The following is a 22,224-nucleotide window of genomic DNA, read 5'->3' as shown; positions in this document are numbered from 1 at the left end:
AGGGAATATCCCTTCACCTTGATGAACAACAGTTTTCTGATCTCTAAACGGGAGGTTTGGATTTCATTATTGCTAAGGTTTCCTCAAACTCTAAATCTACGAAACCATGAAGAAAATATAGGGTAGACCAGAACATTTTTGTGGGTAATAGGAAAGGATCTAGTAATAGGAAAGGATCTAGAAGACAGAGTGACCTGGAATATGAGGAGGGAAAGGAAATAACATGAGGAAGGATTAGAAAGGATGGAATAGAGGGCACAGTCCCAGAAGTTGGTATTAGCAAAGAGAAGAACCGACTCTTCCTAGTAGATGAGGGTAAAAGAGGAAAAGAGGGGTAAAGATAAGGAAGAAGGAATTGAGGTGTGAAAAAGGAGAAAAGGGGGTAATTACAACATATGGCCTGCATTTTCTCAGTAAATTATGAGGTGAAGACATCTGAAGGGTAGGTCAGGAAGCGAGCATAGGAAGTATCATAACATTTAAAATATCTGCTGCTGAGTATGATTGCAAATCAAATAATAAAAAGGATTTCTCCAAATGAATTTTGTTATTATTGTATCTGCTCTGTCCTTTTTGGTATACTGATTTGGTAAAGCATTAAAATTGTAAATTGTAAGTTAACTTTAATGATATTGTCATTTTTATTATACTGATAAAGTAGGCACAGCCATAAACACTAAATATCATTCCAGCTATATATCTTATGCATTTGGCAATAAGATCACCCTATTACTGCTTCTTGGATTATGTTATTTTATAAAATTTTTTAAAACAATTTTTGTAAGATTATTTTCACCAACTTTACTGAAGTTCTTTCAACTACTTTCTTTGCTGATTCCCCAGAATTTTATAAGTCATCATGTCATCAGAAAATGTGGAGTTTTATCACCTTTGCCTTTATCAAATAATAATAGGGAAAATAGATACCTTGCTTTATCCCTGTATTTGCCTGGAAAACTTCAGGAAGAGTCTCTTAACCTAGGTCCAAAGATCCCCAGTGGACTCAGAGATTTTAGAAACTAAACTAGGATGGGAAAAACCAAATCTTTGTTTACACTAACCTCTAAATGAAATTTAACATTTCCCTTAACATTTGAAAACTTTATTCTGAAGAGTACAAAGACTTATTTTAAAAAAAAACACACGAAGCAAGGAACCCTAGAGGTTTCATCTGGCTAGATATCTAGCACAACAAGCATCCCAGCAAGGATGATAAAAGGTAGTTAGGTCTACAGGGGTCAGTGGGGGAGGGGTGTGAAAAGAAATGAACACAACTGCATTTTTGGAGGAACTATAAATTAGCCAACCATTTAGAAAGTAATTTGGAATTATGTGAAAAAAGTGACTAAAATGTACATAATCTTTGACCCAGGGGCTCCAGGATTAAGCATATACCCCAAGGGGGTTGCTAATGAAAAGAAACTTTCACTATACACCAAAATATTTATAGCAACACTTTCTTTGGTAGCAAAGAAAAATGTCCTTGATTGGGATGCATAAATGTAATGGATTCTTACTTTTCATTACATGCAAAATCTTACTAAACTGATGAAAGGTGATATAGGGAGAACCAGAAAAATATACATAAAGATTACAACATGGAAATGGAAAGAGTAACAATTACAAAAGAACTGAAAATGAATGTTGCAAAATTACAAAGAATAAGCTTGGCCCCAAAGTAGAGAAATGAGAAGTCAACTCCCTCCAACTCCTTTGCAATGGCGGCAAGGTCTGCGAATATGCAATATTGCATATAGTTCATTTCACTGCATTATTTTTTTCTCTTCTACCTCCATTTCTGTTGCCTAAAAATATTCTGTTATGAGGGATGGTTCTCAGTGGGGAGGGGCACTGGAGGAAATGAAAAGCATTTCTGTGCAGCTATTAGGACCCAGAAGAGATAAGACAATATGAACTGCTAATGCTTCCAGTATATGGGTATGATTTCCCTTGGGAGCTTTCAGCAAATTGAGAGACAAAGAAGGCTGACAGCGGATGGGGGCAACCCAGGGTTGAGGAATTAATAGTAAGAAATCAATGGTAGAGGGCAGTGTACAGAGTAGTTCAACTGTACATTGCAAAGGGAGTTATATGAGAAGAGAATGAGGGCCCTTGACTGTGCTAATGGAGGGATAAAAGAAACAAACTGCTGTGATGAGGAAACAATCAATAAGAATTTATTAAGTATTCTAGTATATTTCAGGCACTATGTTAGCTACCTGATATTTGAAAAACCACATCTCAAAAGTTTACTGTCTACTAGAGGAGATAATAACAAGAACTAATATTTCTATACATTTTAACTATGTGCCAGGCACTATGTAAAGCGCTTTACAACGATTATCTCATTTGTTCTTTCCAATACCCCTCAGAGGCAAGGACTGCTATTATTCCCATTTTATAGACAAGGTGACTGAAGCAAACAAAGGTTAAATAACTTAACCGGCATCACAAAGATAGTGTGTGTCTGAGACCCAATTTGAACATGGATATTCTGGACTCTAGGCCTAGTGCTCTATTCACTGCATCAACACTGCCCAAATAATGAATACATATAGAAGTATATACACAATAAACAGATACAAAATAAATGCAAGGTATTTAGGGAGGAAGGGAAATGGAGGCATCAAGAACAGTTTCACAGATACTGCTTGAGCTGCATTTTGAAGGGATTCTCAGGTTAAAGGTAAGGAAAAGAACATTCCTTGTTCCCTTTCTTTATGCCTTTCTTTGAACCCTCATCATTTCGCATAGTGTGTAGCATACATAGGCACTTAATAATGTGTATTGATTATCTATCTGGCATGGGGCACAGCCAGTGCAAAGGCACACAGATGAGAGATGGCATGTAAACCAATTTGGCTGGATTGTTAGCAAGCTGGAAGAGAAGTAATGTAAAAAGCAGGTTTAAGAAGTGTTAGACAGAGGAACAGAGATCGTAGGAGATTATGAACAATGAGAAGAATTTCACAGTTCAAAAGCATGGAGGCACAGAAGAACATGAAATGCTGAGTCCTAAGGAATCAGTATGCGTGAGGGTGGCTATGGTAAGACAGAGGTCATGGGAGCTGAGTGTATATATTTTAGTTGCTCAGTATAAGGGGAAGGGGGTGAGCAGGAAGGAAAACGACTAGGTACTAAATTTCTAAATAAAGGAGAGGGACTAATCTGGATTCATGTGGATGACAACCACAATAAGGATTTAGATTGGGTGATACAAATGAATGGGATGAACACAAAAAGGAAGGTTTTGCTGAGTGACAGTGGCAGAGGGGCAATTTGGATGTGGCACCAAGGTATAAGCAGATCTGTGTCCCCAGGTAAAGAATGAAGTTACACACCGTCACAGATCCTTTAGCTGAACACCAAGACAGCTGAGGATGACAGACTGAGAGAGAGCAAATATGCACTTGGCATCAAAGCCCTTGGTCCTTTCCTTCAGGTACTAGGCATGGGATCCTAGACTCTGGTGAAGACAGCACCAAACTAGGTCAGCTGCTTTAGCAAGAATTCTGTTCTTTGTATCTCTGGACCTCCTAAAGCAGTGGGGGTTTCTAGCAGAACCATAAACAAGTTTGTGAAGATAAATACCACAATCAAGTTCTTCTAAAAAATATTTCCCTAAAATCAACATGGAGTCCTCATCAAGAAATCTAGATTACACACACAATTAAGTATGTATATATGGGCTTGTGGCAGGTTATGCCAAGAGGCACAATGAATGAAAGATTGATAATTTAGGATTCTTCCACTGTATCACACTCCCTCATGGCATGACATGAGGATAGGTGAAGAAAAATAGGATGGGGATCTGAAGAAATACTTCAGGGATATATGTCAATTGTCTTCATGGAACAATGTCATGGGTCTTATTCTGCTTGGCCTCAACAGGCAGAGAGGCAAATTTAGTCTTGATGTTAATAAAGACTTACTAACAATTAGAAATGTATCAAATAGAATGGAATGCCTCAGGAGAAGCAGTTTTTCCTTATCAGAGTTCCTCAAACAATGTGGGGGGAACTCTTTTTGGGTACTTTTTCCTCTTTTTTCTCACGTAGTTTAGTAACTTTGGGGGCACAGTTCCAAACTGCTTTCTAGAATGGCCTTATCACATTCAGGGGATACATGTTCAGGCACAGGTTGTACTAACTGGCCTCTTAATGCTCAAAATCTGTGATTCTCACTCCCTGATCAGTGATGAAGTCTGTGAAATAAAGTCAAGGAAACATACTATTGAACACACTACAAAAACAGTCAGTTCTCAGTTTTATAGGTTTTAATTGCCAAGAATAATGGCACCTTTTCCAAGATAACCAGTATGTTATCCTTAAGGGTTTTAAAACTGCAATGTGTTAATGAAAAGAACAAGAAATCTGAGATCAGTAGAATAAAGATTTTTATCTGGGTGTTGCCACTATCAGGATGACTGACCAAGAACAAGTCACTTAATCTCCCAAAGCTTCAACTCACTTTTTTTTTCTTTTTTAAATGAAAGAACTAGAGTGAGTTCCTTCCAACTCTAACACTCTAACATGCTACAGATGGCTAAATAACAGCTATAAATACAACTCTGATCACTACGAGGAGGCACAGTGAGCTGATTCAGTAATAAAAAAAAATATTTCTTATATTTTTTTTCCCCTGTATCATAGCCATGAAAACAAATTCTTACCTATAGCTTATACACTTCCTTGTTCTTGTTGACCTCCTTTCGAGAAAGTGTGTTTTGGATTTTTTGGAATCTTTCTTCTTTTCTTCATGATCATCAGCTAATTCTGGTTCCTGTTTTAATTAACAAAATATTGATTAGGTAAGTAGTGCTCATGATCAAACAGAAATTTTATGTATTGCCTTAACAGGGTTCTAATATCTCAAAAAGATAAAACAAATGTGACTGAGATCTGTATAGACATTACTTCTTACTTCAAATATACCATGGATTTGTTTTTATCCTCTTACAGATGCAAACTGAAATTCCCTTCTGGGCCTTCGGAGATAAATTGCTTCACTGAGTTGCTTTGACTAAAAAAATTCACCATTTAGTTAACCAACCCTGTAATAATTCGCTTTAATTTAACTTAACCAGGTCAGGCTACTCTTTGGCTGAAAAACACATAGTCCAATGCTGTGCCATCCCGGAGGCCTTTCTTGTTTGGTAAGATTTGTTGGAGATTTGTGATCTGCTGTTTAGCCTTTGAGAAACCAACACTACCTTTAGCCCACCTTGCTTGCTGTTAAAGTCTCAGCAGCAATACGAAACACAAATATGATAGAAAACCAATGACCAAGTGAGGTACATCTGCTTGTTTCAAGCCATTATCTGTGAGCATTTCTTGGATGCATATTTGTTTGGTAGGTAGAGAAGAACAAGAAATGTACTGCAATAAAATTTGCAATATCATGTTCTTTCCATCACATCAAGTTTTAAAAATTTTACAGATATAAGCAAACACTAAATTCCCCAGCACCTTACATTTACTAGAGAAAGGTAAGAATCTTGTTTATCTAAAATTCATCACATAAAAGCATAAAAGGGAAACACTTAACTGGGATAAAAATTTTTTGCAGTAAGTTTCTCTGAAACAGATCTCATTTCTAAGATACACAAGGCACTGATTCAAAATTTTTAAAAATAAGAGGAATTCCCCAACTGACAAATGCTCCAAGGATATGAATGGAAGATTTCTAAGTAAGAAATACAAGTTATCTAATTGTTGTTGTTGTGGAATCATTTCAGTCATATCTGACTCTTTGTGACTTCATTTGGGGTTTTCTTAGCAAAGATACTGGAGTGGTTTGCCATTTCCTTCTTCCATCTCATTTTACAGATGAGGAAACTAAGGTAAATGGAATTAAGTGACTTGCCCAGGGTCACACACAGCTAGCTTATAAGTGTCTGAGGCTGGATTTGAATTCATAAAGATGAGTCAACCTGATTCCAAATCCAGCGCTCTATTCACTATGTACCTAACTGAGCAAATTATCTATACCCACATGCAAAAGTGCCCTAAATCAAAGAGAAAAAGCACAAATGTTGGCAGTGCTATGGGAAAATAGACTACAAAGCACATTACTAATAGGTTTATCTTGTTGGTGGAGCTGTGCGAATTGGTCTGGTCATTCTGGAAAGCAATTTGAACTATGCCCCCAAGGTTACTATGGCCACTACCAGGCCTTTATGTCAAAAAGACAAAGCAAAGCAAAGTCCTGTATGCACAAAAATACTTACAGCTGCTCTTTTTGTAATATCAAAGAACCAGAAAGCGAAGGGGTGTCTATCAACTGAGGAATGGCTGAACAAATTACATTATATGAATCTAACAGAATATGATTGTGTTGTAAAACATGAATAGCTTTACAAAAACCTAGGAAAAAATTTTATGAACTGATATAGAGTGAAATGAGAACCATAACAATTTATACTATCAATGCTGTAAGAATGAACAACTCCAAAAGACTTAAGAACTCTGAATGATGCAACAAATAACCATATTTCCAGAGAACTGTTAATGAAGAATAGTTCATGAGAGAGAGGAATGAGAAATATCTGAGATACATTTTTGGATATGGTTATTATAGTTAAATTACAGGAATTTGTTTTGCTTGTCTATTTGTTATTATAGTTTACTTTTTCTTTCTTCTCTTTTTTCCAGTGGGGATGGGGATTAGAGGAAGAAAAAAAATGCTTAATAATTGAAAAATAAAATAAAACTTATCAACCTAGTCAAGTCTAGAATGATAAGCTTTTTTCAACGTAACCAGGCCAAGCTAATACTTAAGCAGACACATAATCTATCACTGGGCCTTCCCATTTAGTGAATAGTCAAGTGCTACACACACAGTAGGTACTTGTTAAATTTAACTTATATCTACCTTTGATAAGTTGTATGACCCTGGAATATATCATTCAAATTCTCTGAGTTTCAATTTCCTGATCTGTAAATTAGGACAAAAATTGTGTACCTACCTACCTACCTCACAAAGACTTTTATAAGTAAAGTACTCGGTAATATAGTATAGGTTATGTATTCCACTGGTACCTTGAAATTTCAGGAGAACTTGAGGAAGACCACCAAAAGGCTAGTAAAATCCCCTGTGTATGCATATATACACATACACACATACACATACGTATGTATATACATATATGAAACAATGGACTTGTCTCTCCCCTTAGAGTATAAGCTCCTAGAGAGGAGAGTGTCTCTTCTTTTGTACTTGTCTCCCTGGCCCTTGAACAACAGGAATTTTAATACTTGTTGACTGATTAGCACAGCCAGGATTATCCTTCTTATGTGGAGATCTAATCCTCTCTCTTTCTCAATATTATTTAATACTTCTTTGTCTACAACACATTTTTGCCTCTTTCTCACTTTCCAGTTTTATGTTGTTTTCTTGTATATTTGGGAAACTTCTTCAAGCAGACCTACTCTATTTTTAGAACCCAGTGCTCTTTCTGCCTATAAGAGGGTTCTTACTATTCCCTCAGCCTGGAATGTTTCCTCTCCTATTTGCCTGAATTCCAATCCATTTTTAAAGTCCAATCCAATGGCACTTTGTCATATCTTCACTAAGTGACAGAGTTGTTTGTGATTCACCCCTTGAGATCTATGAAAATACTTTGTTTGGCATCTATGCAATGTATCTATCAAGAATTATTGTGATCATCCTATAAGACTGTAAGCTACCCTAGCACATAATTTACCTAAACTTTGCATCTCCTCCAGTACTCAGTACAGTGCCCCACATATAATAGTCATTTAATAAGTCAATAAGTATTTGTTAAGTGCCTATTATGTGCCAGGAATCATGCTAAATACTGAGAATACACACAAAGGCAAAAAGATGTTCCCACCCTCAAAAAACTTGTAACGTGCCAGCAACTATGTACAAAGGATACTGCATAAATTGGAAATAGCCAACAGATTAGTTTTTAAGAAAGTCTTTTTATAAGAAGGTGAGATTTTAGCTGGGACTTGAAGGAAGCCAGAGAAGCTAGGCAAAGATGAGAGAAGAAATGCAGGCATATAACTGAAGTAACATAAATATTAACCAAATGAACAGAATACATCAGGCAAATAATGTTAATTGTTTTTCCCAAGTTGATCTTATTTAGAATCCTTATTATGATCTAATTTTCTGGAAAAGAACTTAATTTGGCAAAGAAACAACTATGTAGAAAAGTTTAAAATGCAACCCATCACTGATGATTAAACATTATCATATCAATTTTACATAGTTCTTTTGGCACATAAAGTTCTCTTATTTTTAAATGTCAGTAATAACTATTAAGTTTTGAAATTTTGATTCTAAAAACAATGTTTAGTGTTTTTTTTTTAAAAACGCAAAAAACAACTTTCATGCTATATTCCAGGTAGATTGATTTGCAGGAAAATTAGCAGTATTTTTACTTTATATTAGAAGCATATCATCTTACCTGTGGAGGAATGATGTTTTCAATACTGATACCCACATATACCAATCGCTCTTTCCTTAAAAGAAAAAGAGGAAGCAAAACAAAATTACCTTAAGAAAGCTTTGTAAATACTATCTGAGTTGTGTAAACAACTAACAATACTTCCCCAATTGATAAATGGTCCAAGGACATGAATAGGCAGTTTTCAGAGGAAGAAATTAAAGATATCTATGGTCATATGAAAAAAAATGCTCTAAATCACTATCGATTAGAGAGATGCAAACCAAAACAATTCTGAGGTACCACATCACACCTATCAGACTGGCAAACATGACAGAACAGGAAGATGATAAAATACTGGAAAGGATGTGGGAGAGTTGGAACACTAATTCATTGTTCATGGAGCTATGAGCTGATCCAACCATTCTGGAGAGCAATTTGGAACTATGCCCAAAGGGCTACAAAAATACGCATACCCTTTGAACCAGCAATATCACTTCTAGGACTGTATTCCCAAGAGATTATAAAAATGGGAAAGGGTCCCACATGTACAAAATTATTTATAGCGGCACTCTTTGTGGTGACCAAAAACTGAAAATCAAGGGGATACCCATCAATTGGGGAATAGCTGAATAAATTATGGTATATGAATGTAATGGAATACTATTGTGCCATAAGAAATGATGAACAGGAAGATTTCAGAGAGGCCTGGAAAGACTTACATGATCTGATGCTGAGAGAAAGGAGCAGAACCAGGAGAACTTTGTGCACAGCAATGACCACAGTGTGTGAGAGGTTTTTCTGGTAGACTTGGAACTTCATTGCAATGCAAGGACTTAAAAAAGTTCTCAATGGTCTTTTAAGGCAAAATGTCTTCAACATCCAGAGAAAGAACTATGTAATTCAATCGCAGAATGTAGCAGATCATTTTTTTGGTGTGTATTACGTTTTGGTTTGTTATATGATTTTTTCCCATTCATTTTAATTCTCCTACACAGCATGACTATAGTGAAAATGTATTTAATAGGAATGTATGTGTAGAACCTATATAAAATTGTATGCCGTCTCAGGGAGAGGGGAAAAAAAATCTAAATTATATGATAATGATTGTAGAACACTGAGAATAAATAAAATTAACAAAAAAAAAATTAAAAAAACCCCTAACAATACAAAAACTCAACTTTATACTAAAGACTAAGATCAAATTATAAACAACACATTATCTTTATCTACTGGCTGATCAAGATTACTATTTGATTTTTTTTTTTTTTTGCTCATTTAAAACATGGGACCGATCTCAGTCTTTCTGACTATAAAGATGGCACTCTAGGCACTATATCTGGCTGCTTCACTTAAAGAAGACATTTTTCTAGGGTCAAGCCTTGGTCCTATTGTCTTCCATCCCAATTTGTCTGCAGTCTCAACTATCATATCTATTCAGATATACGTTGAATTACTAGTATTAGGAAGGATTTTAGAATTCATTAGCCCAATCAGTTCATTTTATAAATTAGGAATAAAGGCTCAGAAAGCATTACATCTTAGTAAGACTAAGAATTTTGGACACCCTGTAGAATTAGCCCAAGTCAACACAGAGAGTTGGCATCAGCTTTGAAACAAGTCTCAATATTTTCCAATTCCTAGTCTCTATGGCTTATTTGATCATATCATATTACCTGTTTATTTCCTGTAGGTTAAGTTGTGAAGGTATAAGGCTAATGAAGGTGAGAAAACAAAGTTGCTGAAATTCTAAATTTATTGTAAAGAACCTCAACAGCCATCAAGGGTTAACTGTGGTTGTCCTACTTTTGTCCTCTGAATCCACACACCTTTTCCTACACACATCAATTTTACAACTGTCCATACAATTGGTCATCCAGCCCCTATTTGAAAAGGTGCCGCAGTATAGTAAAAAGAACTAAAGCAGCTAGGGGATACAGTGGACAGCATACCAGGGTCTAGCATCAGGAAGACCTGACTTTCAAACCAGCTTCAGATACTAACCAGCTGTGTAATTCTGGAAAATTCACTTAACTTCTGTCAGCCTCAGTTTTCTAAGTGTAAAATGGAGATAATAACAGCACTTCCCAGGGTTGATAAAGGATCAAATGAGACAATATCGATAAAGCATTCAGCACAGTGCCTGTCACATGGTCAACACAACAAATGCTAGCTCTTGTTATTATGGATGATGATGATTACTAAATGTGGAGTCAAAAAACTGAAGTTCAAATTCTAGTTTTGCCACAGGACCTATGTGAATTTGGACTGGTCACTTGATAAATCTGGCCTCAGTTTTCTAATGTGTAAAATGAGGGAGTTTGACTAGTGTTCCTTCCTTCTATAAATCTTACAATTTCTAATGAAGTTGCTCATTACTTTAAGAAGTCGCTCATTCCATTTCTGCACCAATCTAATCTTTTGAAGTCTCTTCCTTCTACTGAAGTCAAGCCTGCTGCCCTGTAATTTTCACAGTGTTACCTCTTCAGAAATCTTATGTACTCTGCTACCCCCTGCTGGCAAAGCCTACTTATTTAAATGAAGGTCAGTAATATGTATGTGGACTTTAAAGATGCAATAAGCATTTATTTGCACACCCATTTTCCAGGCATAAATATTCAATGTATGGGATCAGCTTTATCACTGCAGAAAGACAGTGTAAGCTACACTGAAAAAACAGCTCGTACAACAGAAACTTTCCCTAAAGTTGTACCCTAAATGGATGATTCCTCCCCGGGTCCAATTAAAGATTATAAGGAAAGCAACAATATAACTACGTAGGAGTAAATCAACTCTAAGACGTCAAGGTGAAAGATGGGGCCCAATAACAAATCCACAGGCTACAGTACATGTCATTTCCCTGTAAAATAAAACAGCTTCACTTTGGCAAGACATGGTCTGAATATAAGTTGCTCTCTCTCCCTACATCTGGCTTACATAAAGCATAAATATGGCCTATGATTACCTTTTAGTCAAACCATGCCAACAAAAGCAACATTTAGAAAGTTATGACAAAAATTAACAAAACATCATTATTTGAATTGAAACAAATGTTTAAAAATTGATGTTTTCGTTACATGTAATACAGATAAGAAATCTGCATGATTATATTTCAATTTGTCAAAGGATCTTAGTGTCCTATCCAATGATATAATCCTTATATAATGGATGTTCACTCTCACTGAATTTCACCCATGTTCTCCAACAAATTTAATTTGACCATAGGTGCCAAGCGTTTTGCTGTAGTTATCTTGACATCATGAGGATTCCAACAGAGCAAGGATGAACAGTGTTACTCTCAGCAAATTACCACCACATCACCTCATTTATATCACTTCTCATTTACGTCCTCAATTACGTGTCACGACATGCATAGGCCTCACGTGCATGGATCTTCCTGTCACATTTTACATAATCTCTGGCTGAACTATGCTTGAACCCCACCTTAAACACTTACAAGCTGTAGCACAAAGCCTGTAGCACTGTAGGAGTTATGCTTAATGACTGACTGGAGGAGGGTGAGGAGCGGAGGAAGGTGGTACTGAAACTGCAGACCTGGGAGACTGGAGAAACGGAGGTACCTTGCACAAATACCAGAGTTTGTAAGTGGGAAGGTAAAAAAGGATAAGCTCTGTGTCCCCAGGACATCCAGTTTGAAATGCCTAAAATGAGCAAGTGGTGATACAGGACTAAAATGGGAGACTAGGACAGGAACAGAAACTACAGGTACAATCACTTTTTAAGCATGATGTGATGAGCTACCAAATGAGACTGAGAAGAGATGAAAGAAGAACCAAAACAGGCTTGTCCTCAAGGACCAACAAGTACAGTTACCCTATCCACAATCGCAAGGGGCTACAGGCAGTGCCTCTGCCATCTGGAAAATCTACATAAAATTTTTGGGCCCTCCCTTTTTACCAGAGAAGAAATCTTAATTATTATGGTATTAAAAGATAAAATAACATTGATATTATACAATACTATATATATTTTATGCACTTTTGAGTTATCTTTTTTCTGTCACCTGCTGACCTTCACATGTTATCTGTGGCTTACACAAAAGTCCCTAAAAATTCCCATTTAATTTCTTATGCCAATTTGAAACATATTGAAAACCATGATGGGGAAAGTTGAAATGCAGAAGGGATAACTGTATATAGGAGACAGTGGTCATCAATGTCTCATTCTGCAAAGTTGAAGAATGAGAACTAAAACTATTGGATTTGGTGATTAAGAGCTCACTGGTAACTTGGCAGAGGAATTTCAGGTGGGTGATGAAGCAGGAAGTCAAACTGCAACTCTGTACTTGATGCAGGAAAGTGGCTAATTCCAGTTTTATGCCTCATTTAATATTAATAATCAAAGGTTTGTTGAATATGATTACCTTTTCTTTTAAAAGTCAGCCTTTAAGGTGTTTCTCTCCCTCTATTGAGTAAATACTGTTTTAGTCAATGGTTAGCATGGTGGGATCTTATATCCTATGAAAGTCTGCCTAAGCTCTTCTAATGCCTTCATCAACAACACTCCTGACACTTGTGGATTATTCTCAAAATAATATACAGATAGGAAAACAGATATATTGGTCAGTAATTATTAACATACTCTTAGTTGTCCTTTTCTGGGGGGGGGGGGGTAATGGTAATGTCTTGAGATATTTTTTCTTGCAGACAGAAGCTCTTATGTGTTCAGTTTCCATACCACTGGCATATTCTCCCTTTAGAATGTTCAAGAATCTATCATTCAATATCACCACAATTGTATAATCTCCAGCATGGCCTCCTTGGTTCAGCTTTTCCCATATTTGTTTTCTTCAATTCCACTTCTACTAGAAGCACATCTGGGACTATGATGTTGGAATCCAAATGTGGTAGCTCCATTGTGCTTGATGGTGAAAATACACATCTTTCCCATTTTTTGTCTGTTTGTTGTCCTTCCATTCTCATCTTTCAATATTCTCAGGTGGATTTTGCTATCTTTAACCTAGCTCTTGTCTCCATTGTTTCTCACTGTTGTATTAGGCTCACAATATTCCACTAGCTTTCTCCCTTAGAATTCATAAATGAGTTTATATTTTGAACTAGTGTTGTCCTTGGCTGTCATTCTAAGTCAAGTCCTTTCTAACAAAATTTTTAGGTTTTGTAGTCTTTTCATTTTGAAAGTTGATTTATCTTGGTCAATAATATATTAGACCAGGTTAGATCTTTTTTCTCATTTTCATTCTTTCTTCTAGTTTTGTTATCGATGTTGATCTTTGCTCTAACAAATGTGTGATGTACAGTTGACTAAAAATGACTCCCACATCAGTAACGATGGTAAAATACAATTCATTTCTTTTCATGCTCCTTCCTGTGCAACATTTCCAGTGCCTTCTGATTATTTTTCAAATGTTCATAACTGTACAAGTATGAGCTTATATCTCTAAGTTTACAGGTCTCAGGTCTCTCTCATTAACAACTCCTTGACCAAACTTTCCAATATAGTTTTTGCTGTCCTCACCTATGCCCAACTTCACATTGGAGTCATGAAGCATCGTACTATATATTGATAATGTTTAATATAAAATTTTGGAATAATCTCTTTGTTCTCTCTGAAGCAAACTCAGAGAATGCCTCTTCCTATGTCAACAAAGCCAGCCAAGGCTGACTCTACATTCCTTAAGAGACCTTTAACCTAAGACACTATCTTGAATAATGGGACTTTATTGAACTTTGTTTACCCTTTCCTATGTCAGTTATCTGTTTAGGACAGGAAGCCTGCCACTTACGAGTGGTGGGACTTCCTTCTCTATCACCGAGACATATGTTTACCCAGCTGGAATCCCAAGGCCTGACCAACATTGCTTTGTTAATTGTCTTGTCTCACTAAATTTATGATTTGTTCAACTAGGAGAGCTCCTTTCTCACGGCAAAATGTATATAAGCCAGAAGACTTCTGCACTGGGTAGCCAGAACATTTCTGGCTCCATAATGCATTATGTTACTGTTGTCTTTAATAGGGAATTGATTAATTAATTAAATCATAAAATGTATGCAATTAGCCTGTTGCCTTTTCTTAACCAAGTTTTCAAGTCAACAATATTAATTTAATTAATTTAGGGTTTATAAAGTTCCTTGCATAATTTCTCAACTTCTTCATCCACTGCAATGGACATTAGCCCATAAACATCAGCCCATAAAATAACTCTTCCCTTTCCTTTCCCCTGTCCTGTCCCAAAACCTTAACCTACTTCACTCTGAAATTTGGAAGCCAATGGGGCCCTGCCTAAGGGCTCTTCTGGACCCTTCTAGCTTTAGAGTGATTATCAATAGTAACTGTTGCTGTTTCACTCCCAGCCTGAAGTTTTTCTTTTTCTTGGCCTCATTAAAGGGGCCATGAATGCCCTGGCTACTTCTTTTAAATAGGCCTATTCAATGAATGGGCGTTGCCTCACCCTAAGTCAGTACCTGCAAAGACCTTGGCCTAAAGGGCTCAAGGTCTCCCAGTGCATCCTGGGCCATCTCCAGTCATGCTGATGAATATCTGGTCACTGGATTCAGATGGCTCTGGGGGAGAAGTGAGGCTGGTGAGGGGGGAGAAGTGAGGCTGGTGACCTGCACGGGCCTCCCTCACTCAAAACAAAGTCAAGCGTAAGTCAGGTCATCATTTCCCTGATGGTGTGGTCTTCTTTGGCAAGGAAGGACGAACACCACAACCCAACACAACTATTTGCATGCTAGTTTGACTGAAAATACTTTTCATGAATACTATATGCAATATGAAAGAACAAAATACCCAATAAATTTGTATTTCTTGTTGACTTTGGATGCATACTAAAAATCACTGTTTCCTCCTTTCTTTGCCTTTCCAAGGAGAAGCTGGAGGTGTCCTTCCATTTAGATTTAACTTCCTTTTGAATTCTGGTTTTGTTGAGCACATCTCAAAATTGATAAGATTATGATCACCTGGTAGAGGAATTCTTATTCTGAAGTCTATGAACTTGGATATTTAAATCTTTTCTACCTGTATTTCAATAGAATTGGTTTTCTTCAGTCCTATGTACTTTATTGTATATCTTTAAAAATATCATTCTGAGAAGGGATACACAAGCTTCACCAGACTGTTCAAGGGTTTCATGACACACTATTAAGGTTAAGAGTCCCAGCTCTTACATTATGACTATACAATAATCACTGGACCTTATATTTAATAAGAACAGTGAAGTTTATCAATGACCTAAAGAGTATGTAGTTCTTAGTATCCACTACCCTGTTTTCTAATGCTCTGCTACTATCATTAAAAAAGCACAAATAGAAGGACTGGGGGTCATTTTCTATTTTTGTTTCATGGGTTGCCCTATCCAAAGAATTCCTCACCAAGCAATCAACCTATTGGTGATATGCTTCTCTGTACATAGCTAAGAAACAGCCCACTGCCATGGCTGGACCTGGCACTTTTCTAGTCTGTCAAAAATATGCAAAAGCCTATATTCTACTGGACAACCTCTACAGCCACTTCTATGCATTCGTGTGGCATCACAGTTAACTTGACTTAATTATTATGTGGTTATATTTTTATTTTTCAAAGAATCTCAGTTTAGGTCCTCTATTTGGAGGTTACATATATATTCAATCATTTATTCATCCTCATGCCAGTAGGGTAGCTCCTTCAAAATTGTTAAAGATAGGTAAGATTTATATTCTCCTTTACCCTACACACACATTGTTGGATGTATAATGGACCATCAAGAAACACTTGGCTAGTTGATTTGAACCTCTGCAAGATGAATCAATGTGAACAGCCCTATACAACCTTTAGTACCTTCGCTCAGCACGCTCCTTCTTTTTCAAGGCAACATCCAAATCCTGCAACTGCTCCTCTAGCTTCTCACAGAGAAGTTTCTGTAAGGAAAAATGGATAAGGTCTCAATTTTTTATACAAGGAAAACATTTTCGCCAAATAATCTATTATTTCTAAGTTAACTGATGTTAATGACAAAGGAGGGCTGCATGTTACATGAGACTAAGTGAAATGCTGGGACAGATAAACTAAAATGAACCCAAAAGAAGTTCTAATTCTCCAAAGTGAAGCACTCTGGAGGATAATAAGTAATGATCAGTTATGCAGGGACCCATACTTCTTACACACTGTTGGCAAAGATTCATCCTGGAGCAGTATCTGGCCAACATATGCATAAATGGAGATAAAAGGAAGAAAAACAAAGAGAAAATTGGATACTAAGCTAAAACAGAACTGATCCATACTGAACAGATAAAGATGTGCCTGGGATGTGGCAACTTTACTTCACTGAGTAATATAAAAAAGTTCATGCATTTGTAAAACAAAGCCAGGATATCAAGTCTATTATATTTGGTGAGAGGTAGAATAAAAGAGACTCCACATGAAATCTTGTATCTCATCCCTTCAGTACAGCAAAGGAATTCATTTGAATACCTAAGAGAAGTGACCTTTTTATCTCTCCTAGAACAATAACAACAACAACAAAAATCCACTAAAATATTGTTTGCAAGCAAAAGTAGAAAACAAAAGGAGAATTTAAAGTTGGAGCAGGTATGTAGGTCTGAGGCAAATACAAATCAAAATAAAGCCAAAATTAAGAGTTATATATAAATGAAGAGGAATGGGGCAGGGAGAGTGAGAGGGCTGCTTCAGAAAAAAATAGCTTCTTAAGGGATGCTATTATAACTTTTGATAATTCATCAGTTTCTGTCAGTATAGAAATCTATACAAGCCACAAATAGTGTTTACAGATTACTCTGAGGATAAAAGATGCCACAGAAATGCCATATATTATTAATTTAAATCTAAAAACACTGAATATATAGTAAGTATAAACAAAGGTCATCATACATGTTGGCAAGGGGGACAAAACCACTCTCCATCAGGAATTATCATCAAAGGTGGTCGAAGGCAAGCTGTATGGTATCCACCGTCACATGAGTCACACAAAAGAATCTGTAAATAAAAAAGAGATTAATGTTACCCTAATTCTATGGGAAAGATTAAAATTTTCCATTTTTAGAAAATAATCTAGAAAAAAGCTATAGCTTGTAGGAACCTCTGAGATCTGAATTTCCCTGTACTCCTAATTTTTTACATACAACGAAACTGAGACTTGGCCAGGGTTATATAACAAGTTAGTGATAGAACAAGGACTTCAATCGAAATAGCTTGGCCCTCACTACTGTTTTTCACCACAGTACTCTTTCTCCATACTTTTCAAAGTCTTTCAGAATCTTTATATTCCCTCAAATCTCAGGTTGGCTATAATGCTCATATTTATAGAGTCCTACAGTTTATAAAACACTTTCAGACAATAATCCAAACATTACAATTTACTAGTTTTAAAATGAGGAAAGAGGTTCAGAGTGTTAATGTGACAGGAGAAACCTCATGCAAATCCAAGTCTTCAGACTCAGGTTAAGCATCCAGCTTGAGTGCCTGTAAAAACTGGAGACAGATGTGTTTGGAGGCAAGTGATAAATGTGAGTGAAAGGAAGATGATAAAATTTACTTAAAATTTTTCCGTTAGGCCAGCCTCATTCCCTGGAAAAGAGTAGGAAAATCTCTTCTTGGTCCTCCTCCAAATCCCTTTCCCAATCTATGCTTCCAGGGTCCTGATTTATAAAAATGATTAATGTTCATAACAATAATAGCTCACAATTATGCAGTACCTTAAGCTTTCTACAGTATTTCCTCCCTCCAGCCTGTGAAATAAGCAAAGTATCATCTCCATTTTTCAGATGGGGTATATCACATGTGCTTTCCACTATAGACTACAATGGTTCTTTTAGGTACGCTGTTTGGCATTATAGGCTTTGCATTACAGGAGTATAGGCCTGGGATGTGAAGTACTACTTGTAACACTGTTTTTATAGGAAAATGTGTTGTTGTGAATGAAAAATTGTTGTGAATGATTCATTTCAGAGGCAATGTGGTTTAGCTGAGAGCACTGAATAGGAAAGAGAAGAATGGATTTCTAGACCTACCTCTGCCATTCACTAACCCCTTCAATCAGTGTGTGTCCAAGAGATGCTCAATTTCCTGATATCTTTTTAAGGGGAAGTTAGAATAGTCAATGTAGGACAAACTTGCAAGAAACTACTCACGGCAGGCAAGTAATGATTGATCCCTAATGAGCACTAAAGGCACTGACTTCATTTATTTTGTAAGTTGTTTATCTTGATGCAAAATTAAATCACCATCCTGAAGCTTTTCTACTGAGTACTCACCATGGAAATGACCTTCTAAATTATGAACTGGTAAAACACTGTTGCAATTATTGGCATCGTCAAATTTTTCTAGCAGCACTCTGACTCTCATAGCAAACTTATTTATGGACATATCACATATCACGTGATTAGCTAGCTCCTTTAGGAGGTATTTTCAGTGTATAACAGTAGCTTCCTCACAGGAGGCACTAAATGTTTGCTGAATTTAATTCAGGTTACTTAAAAAAAAAAATCTTCCTGAGCTTCAGTTTACTTATCTATAAAACTGAAGTTCAGAGTATAATATGATTTTTATCTACCTTTGACATTTCATAAGTTGTGATGATTACATAACATATTACATGTTAGATAAATGTAAAGCATAGAGAAACTTGAGTAAAACCCACATTCAATCTGTGGGTCCTCCATTTTGCTGATCAAATTTCATCACAAGGAATATCATTTATAAGACAAATTTCATTTTAAAATTGTTGTTAACATATTTAATTCTAATTATATCGGTAGCATCATGAATGCAACGATCAAATGAGATAACATGTATAAATCCTTTTGCAAACCTCACTGGAAGCTCCTTATGACTAGGTACTATTTCTTTTGATGTGCTTACACTGCTAGCACCAGGCACAAAGAAAGTACTTATTAAATGCTCCTGAGCACTGAGGATTGTCAGCAGGGCCTCTAGTCCAACCTAGTCTCACAGATGAGCAAACTGTGTAAATTCCCTGCCCTATCCAAGATCACTGAGTAAATTTTAGAGATGGAAGTGGAACCTGGGGCTCTGATTCCAAATTTAGAGCTCTTTCTACTTTAACATACACACTATGATTGCCTTAAGATTATTTTTACTAGATTTAAAATACATATTATGTACTCATAAGGGTGCTGTTTTGTAAACATTTCTCCATCTTTGTCCCTGGTGTAGAGAAAAAAAGGGCATCTGTCCAAAGTACTCTGTGTCAGGAGCAAACACTCAAGGATTTTATTCTTCAGGGAGAACTCTAGTACATACCCCTAGAACATGGCAAGCACTTAAAACTTACTAAATCAATGACCACCTGCCCAGTATAAGCAGTTTATGGATTCTATTGTCAGGGCTGTAGCCACACTCCCCTGCGGTAAGTTAAGCACTTGCCAGAAAAATGCCAAGAATAAGGTGCTGTTAGCTTTACCATTCCACTCATCACTGACCACAGAGATGTACAGACATTGGACAAAAGAGGCTGGAATCCATTTTCATATTAATTTCTCAAACATATTATATGCTTATCATGGCAGATTTCTTACTATTACTGATGCTCACAAACAATTTAATTTTAAATTACTGAAATAAAGATCTCATGTTAAACTTAGAAAAGCATCCAAAGAATCTACATTTCAGAGCATAAATGAAGAATCTTGTGGTTGTCTAACAGTACACTATTTGTGAATGTGACACAATTCTATCCCAGAATATCTTGCTTTAGAGCCACTCTCTTCACTGTTTGAAGTTTACAGTCCTCCCCAAGAATATTCACTAGAATGTAATGCAATGGCTAGGTATAGCTTACACACAGACACACATCCCCCCTATAGCCTCTTATATCCCAATTGCTCTAACACAGACCCTCATTACGACCTTCCACATGGACTATACAGTGATAGCCACAGAACAGATCTTCCTGCCTCTTCTTTCTTCCTTATCCAAATTTTCCTCCACTGAGTATTTTTCTTAATGTACAGATCTGGTTACATCATTCTTTTGCTCAAAATCCATCAATGTCTTACAGCAAATAAATTCAATCTCTTCAGAGCAGTCTCCAAATCCTCTGACAAGCTGGCATCACCTTACCTTAACTAATCTTACCATTCAAGTATTCTAAACTCTAGTCAAAACTATATGACTCTCTATCTCGCAAAAGGAAGGCTTCTTCACCAGATACTTAAGAATTTCTCTCGTGGCAGACAAACAAATCAGATATTACTTTCTAGTTCTCCTGACTGGCCATTCACTTTGAAAAAGTAAGTTCAGCAGCCAAAAAAAAAAAGGTCATAAAAGTCAACCACTATTCTCCACTATTCTTCTGAGCATATTGCATTATTTCACTATTTTTATGCTGCCTACTATTTAAGGTGCTTATTTGAAGACAACAAGAATGAGCATGCTCCTGTGATTCAATCAAGCCTTAAACTTCAAACATGGTTTACATATGCCAGAGAGGCTATTATTTATTATTAAAGAACTTTTAGAATGGTGATCATAGGCATCATGATTTCAAGGAATGATTTATAATTCTATAAATTCCCTTCTCATTCTTGGTTCTGGAAACTTCAATATATGCTATGACCCATCACAGTCTAGTAGAACAGGGTGGTCTATTGGACTAAGACTCCTTGGGTTTCTTCTGCTGGCTCTATTACTTACCATCTACATGACTGGACATGTCACCTAATTTCCCTGACCCTCAGATTCTGTGATTTTAAAATGGGGAAAACAGGATCATAGGATTTTTAGAGTTGAAGGAAAGCTGAAAAATCATTTATCTAGTTGAATCCCTTTATTAAACAAAAAAGAAAGTTGAGGCCCAGAGAACTGAGTTAGTAATCACTATCCCTGTTTCCCTCATAGGGCTGTTATAAGGATTAGATGAGACAGTAGCTTCCAGGAAGGCGTTTTGTTCCTGTTCCCTTCAATGTTTTCTCACTTCAGTCAGGATAGGACTTAACAGACATTGTTTTGTTGCTGCTGTTGGCAAGGTAATTGGGGTTAAGTGACTTGCCCAGGGTCACACAGCTAGTTTAAGTGTCAAATGTCTGAGGCCAGATTTGAACTCAGGTCCTCCTAACTCCAGGACCCACACACTATCCACTGCACCACCTAGCTGCCCCACAGACACTTTTTAAAAGTTCTTTTTATACCTCCTTAAACCATTTGGAACAAAGGGATTAGAAAAGACAGAAAAGTAAGAAATACATAATTCATATGCTACAAATAGGATGCTCAGTGACAGTTATTGCAATCCATGGATTTGAAAGGATGAATTTATATTAGGGACATACTAGCTCAGGATGATTAGGAAGGCCACATTTCTTGCATGGTTCATCATCATCTGCTGGCACAGCTTCCTCAGTTTCCTTTTCTTCCTCCTCCTCTGACTCTGCAGATGATTTTTCACTTTCAGATTCTTCACTTTCATCATTGCTAGAATACTTCCATCGACCACGTGTTCGAGAACCCGTCCACCTGACTTTGTTCTTGGATTTCATCTAGGATAAAATAAAAAGTGGGAGTATGTTTATTACACTAAGTATGGATCACTATCTCTTACAAACTGTTGTTATAAAAATATTCTAATTAGAAATTAAAGGTAATTTAAAAATCTAAATTAAGATAGAAGTAAATTCTAGAATTGCAGAGTTTTATGAAACTCCAAAAGTCATCTACTCCTACTCTACCTGAGGCATGTATGCACTTCACAGAATAACAGAAAAGGAATCATCTAACATCTATTTGTGTATTTCTTATCACAGGGAACTCATTCTCAAGAAAGGAGACCTGGGGCAATCAGCACTTTGCACATATTAGGTGCTTTACAAATGTTT

The 22,224-nt window shown here is 36.5% G+C and overlaps 1 protein-coding gene across 2 annotated transcripts in view; it reads right to left on the bottom strand.

Annotated features, from left to right (window-relative positions):
- Positions 1 to 22,224, bottom strand: part of RSF1 (remodeling and spacing factor 1) — a 131,717-nt gene that overhangs the window by 22,684 nt on the left and 86,809 nt on the right. For both annotated transcript variants that reach the window (XM_072610755.1, XM_072610756.1), the window contains exons 7-11: positions 21,682 to 21,888; positions 17,264 to 17,368; positions 16,214 to 16,293; positions 8,438 to 8,492; positions 4,673 to 4,782 (exon numbers count right to left, since the gene is read on the bottom strand). In XM_072610755.1, coding sequence (XP_072466856.1) covers positions 4,673 to 4,782; positions 8,438 to 8,492; positions 16,214 to 16,293; positions 17,264 to 17,368; positions 21,682 to 21,888 — 557 coding nt within the window. The remainder of the gene's footprint in view (positions 1 to 4,672; positions 4,783 to 8,437; positions 8,493 to 16,213; positions 16,294 to 17,263; positions 17,369 to 21,681; positions 21,889 to 22,224) is intronic.

Source organism: Notamacropus eugenii, chromosome 5 (assembly GCF_028372415.1).
Source record: "Notamacropus eugenii isolate mMacEug1 chromosome 5, mMacEug1.pri_v2, whole genome shotgun sequence".
Taxonomy (NCBI): domain Eukaryota; kingdom Metazoa; phylum Chordata; class Mammalia; order Diprotodontia; family Macropodidae; genus Notamacropus; species Notamacropus eugenii.
The sequence above is the reverse complement of the archived record's forward strand: the minus strand, read 5'-3'. Positions and strand labels throughout refer to the sequence as shown.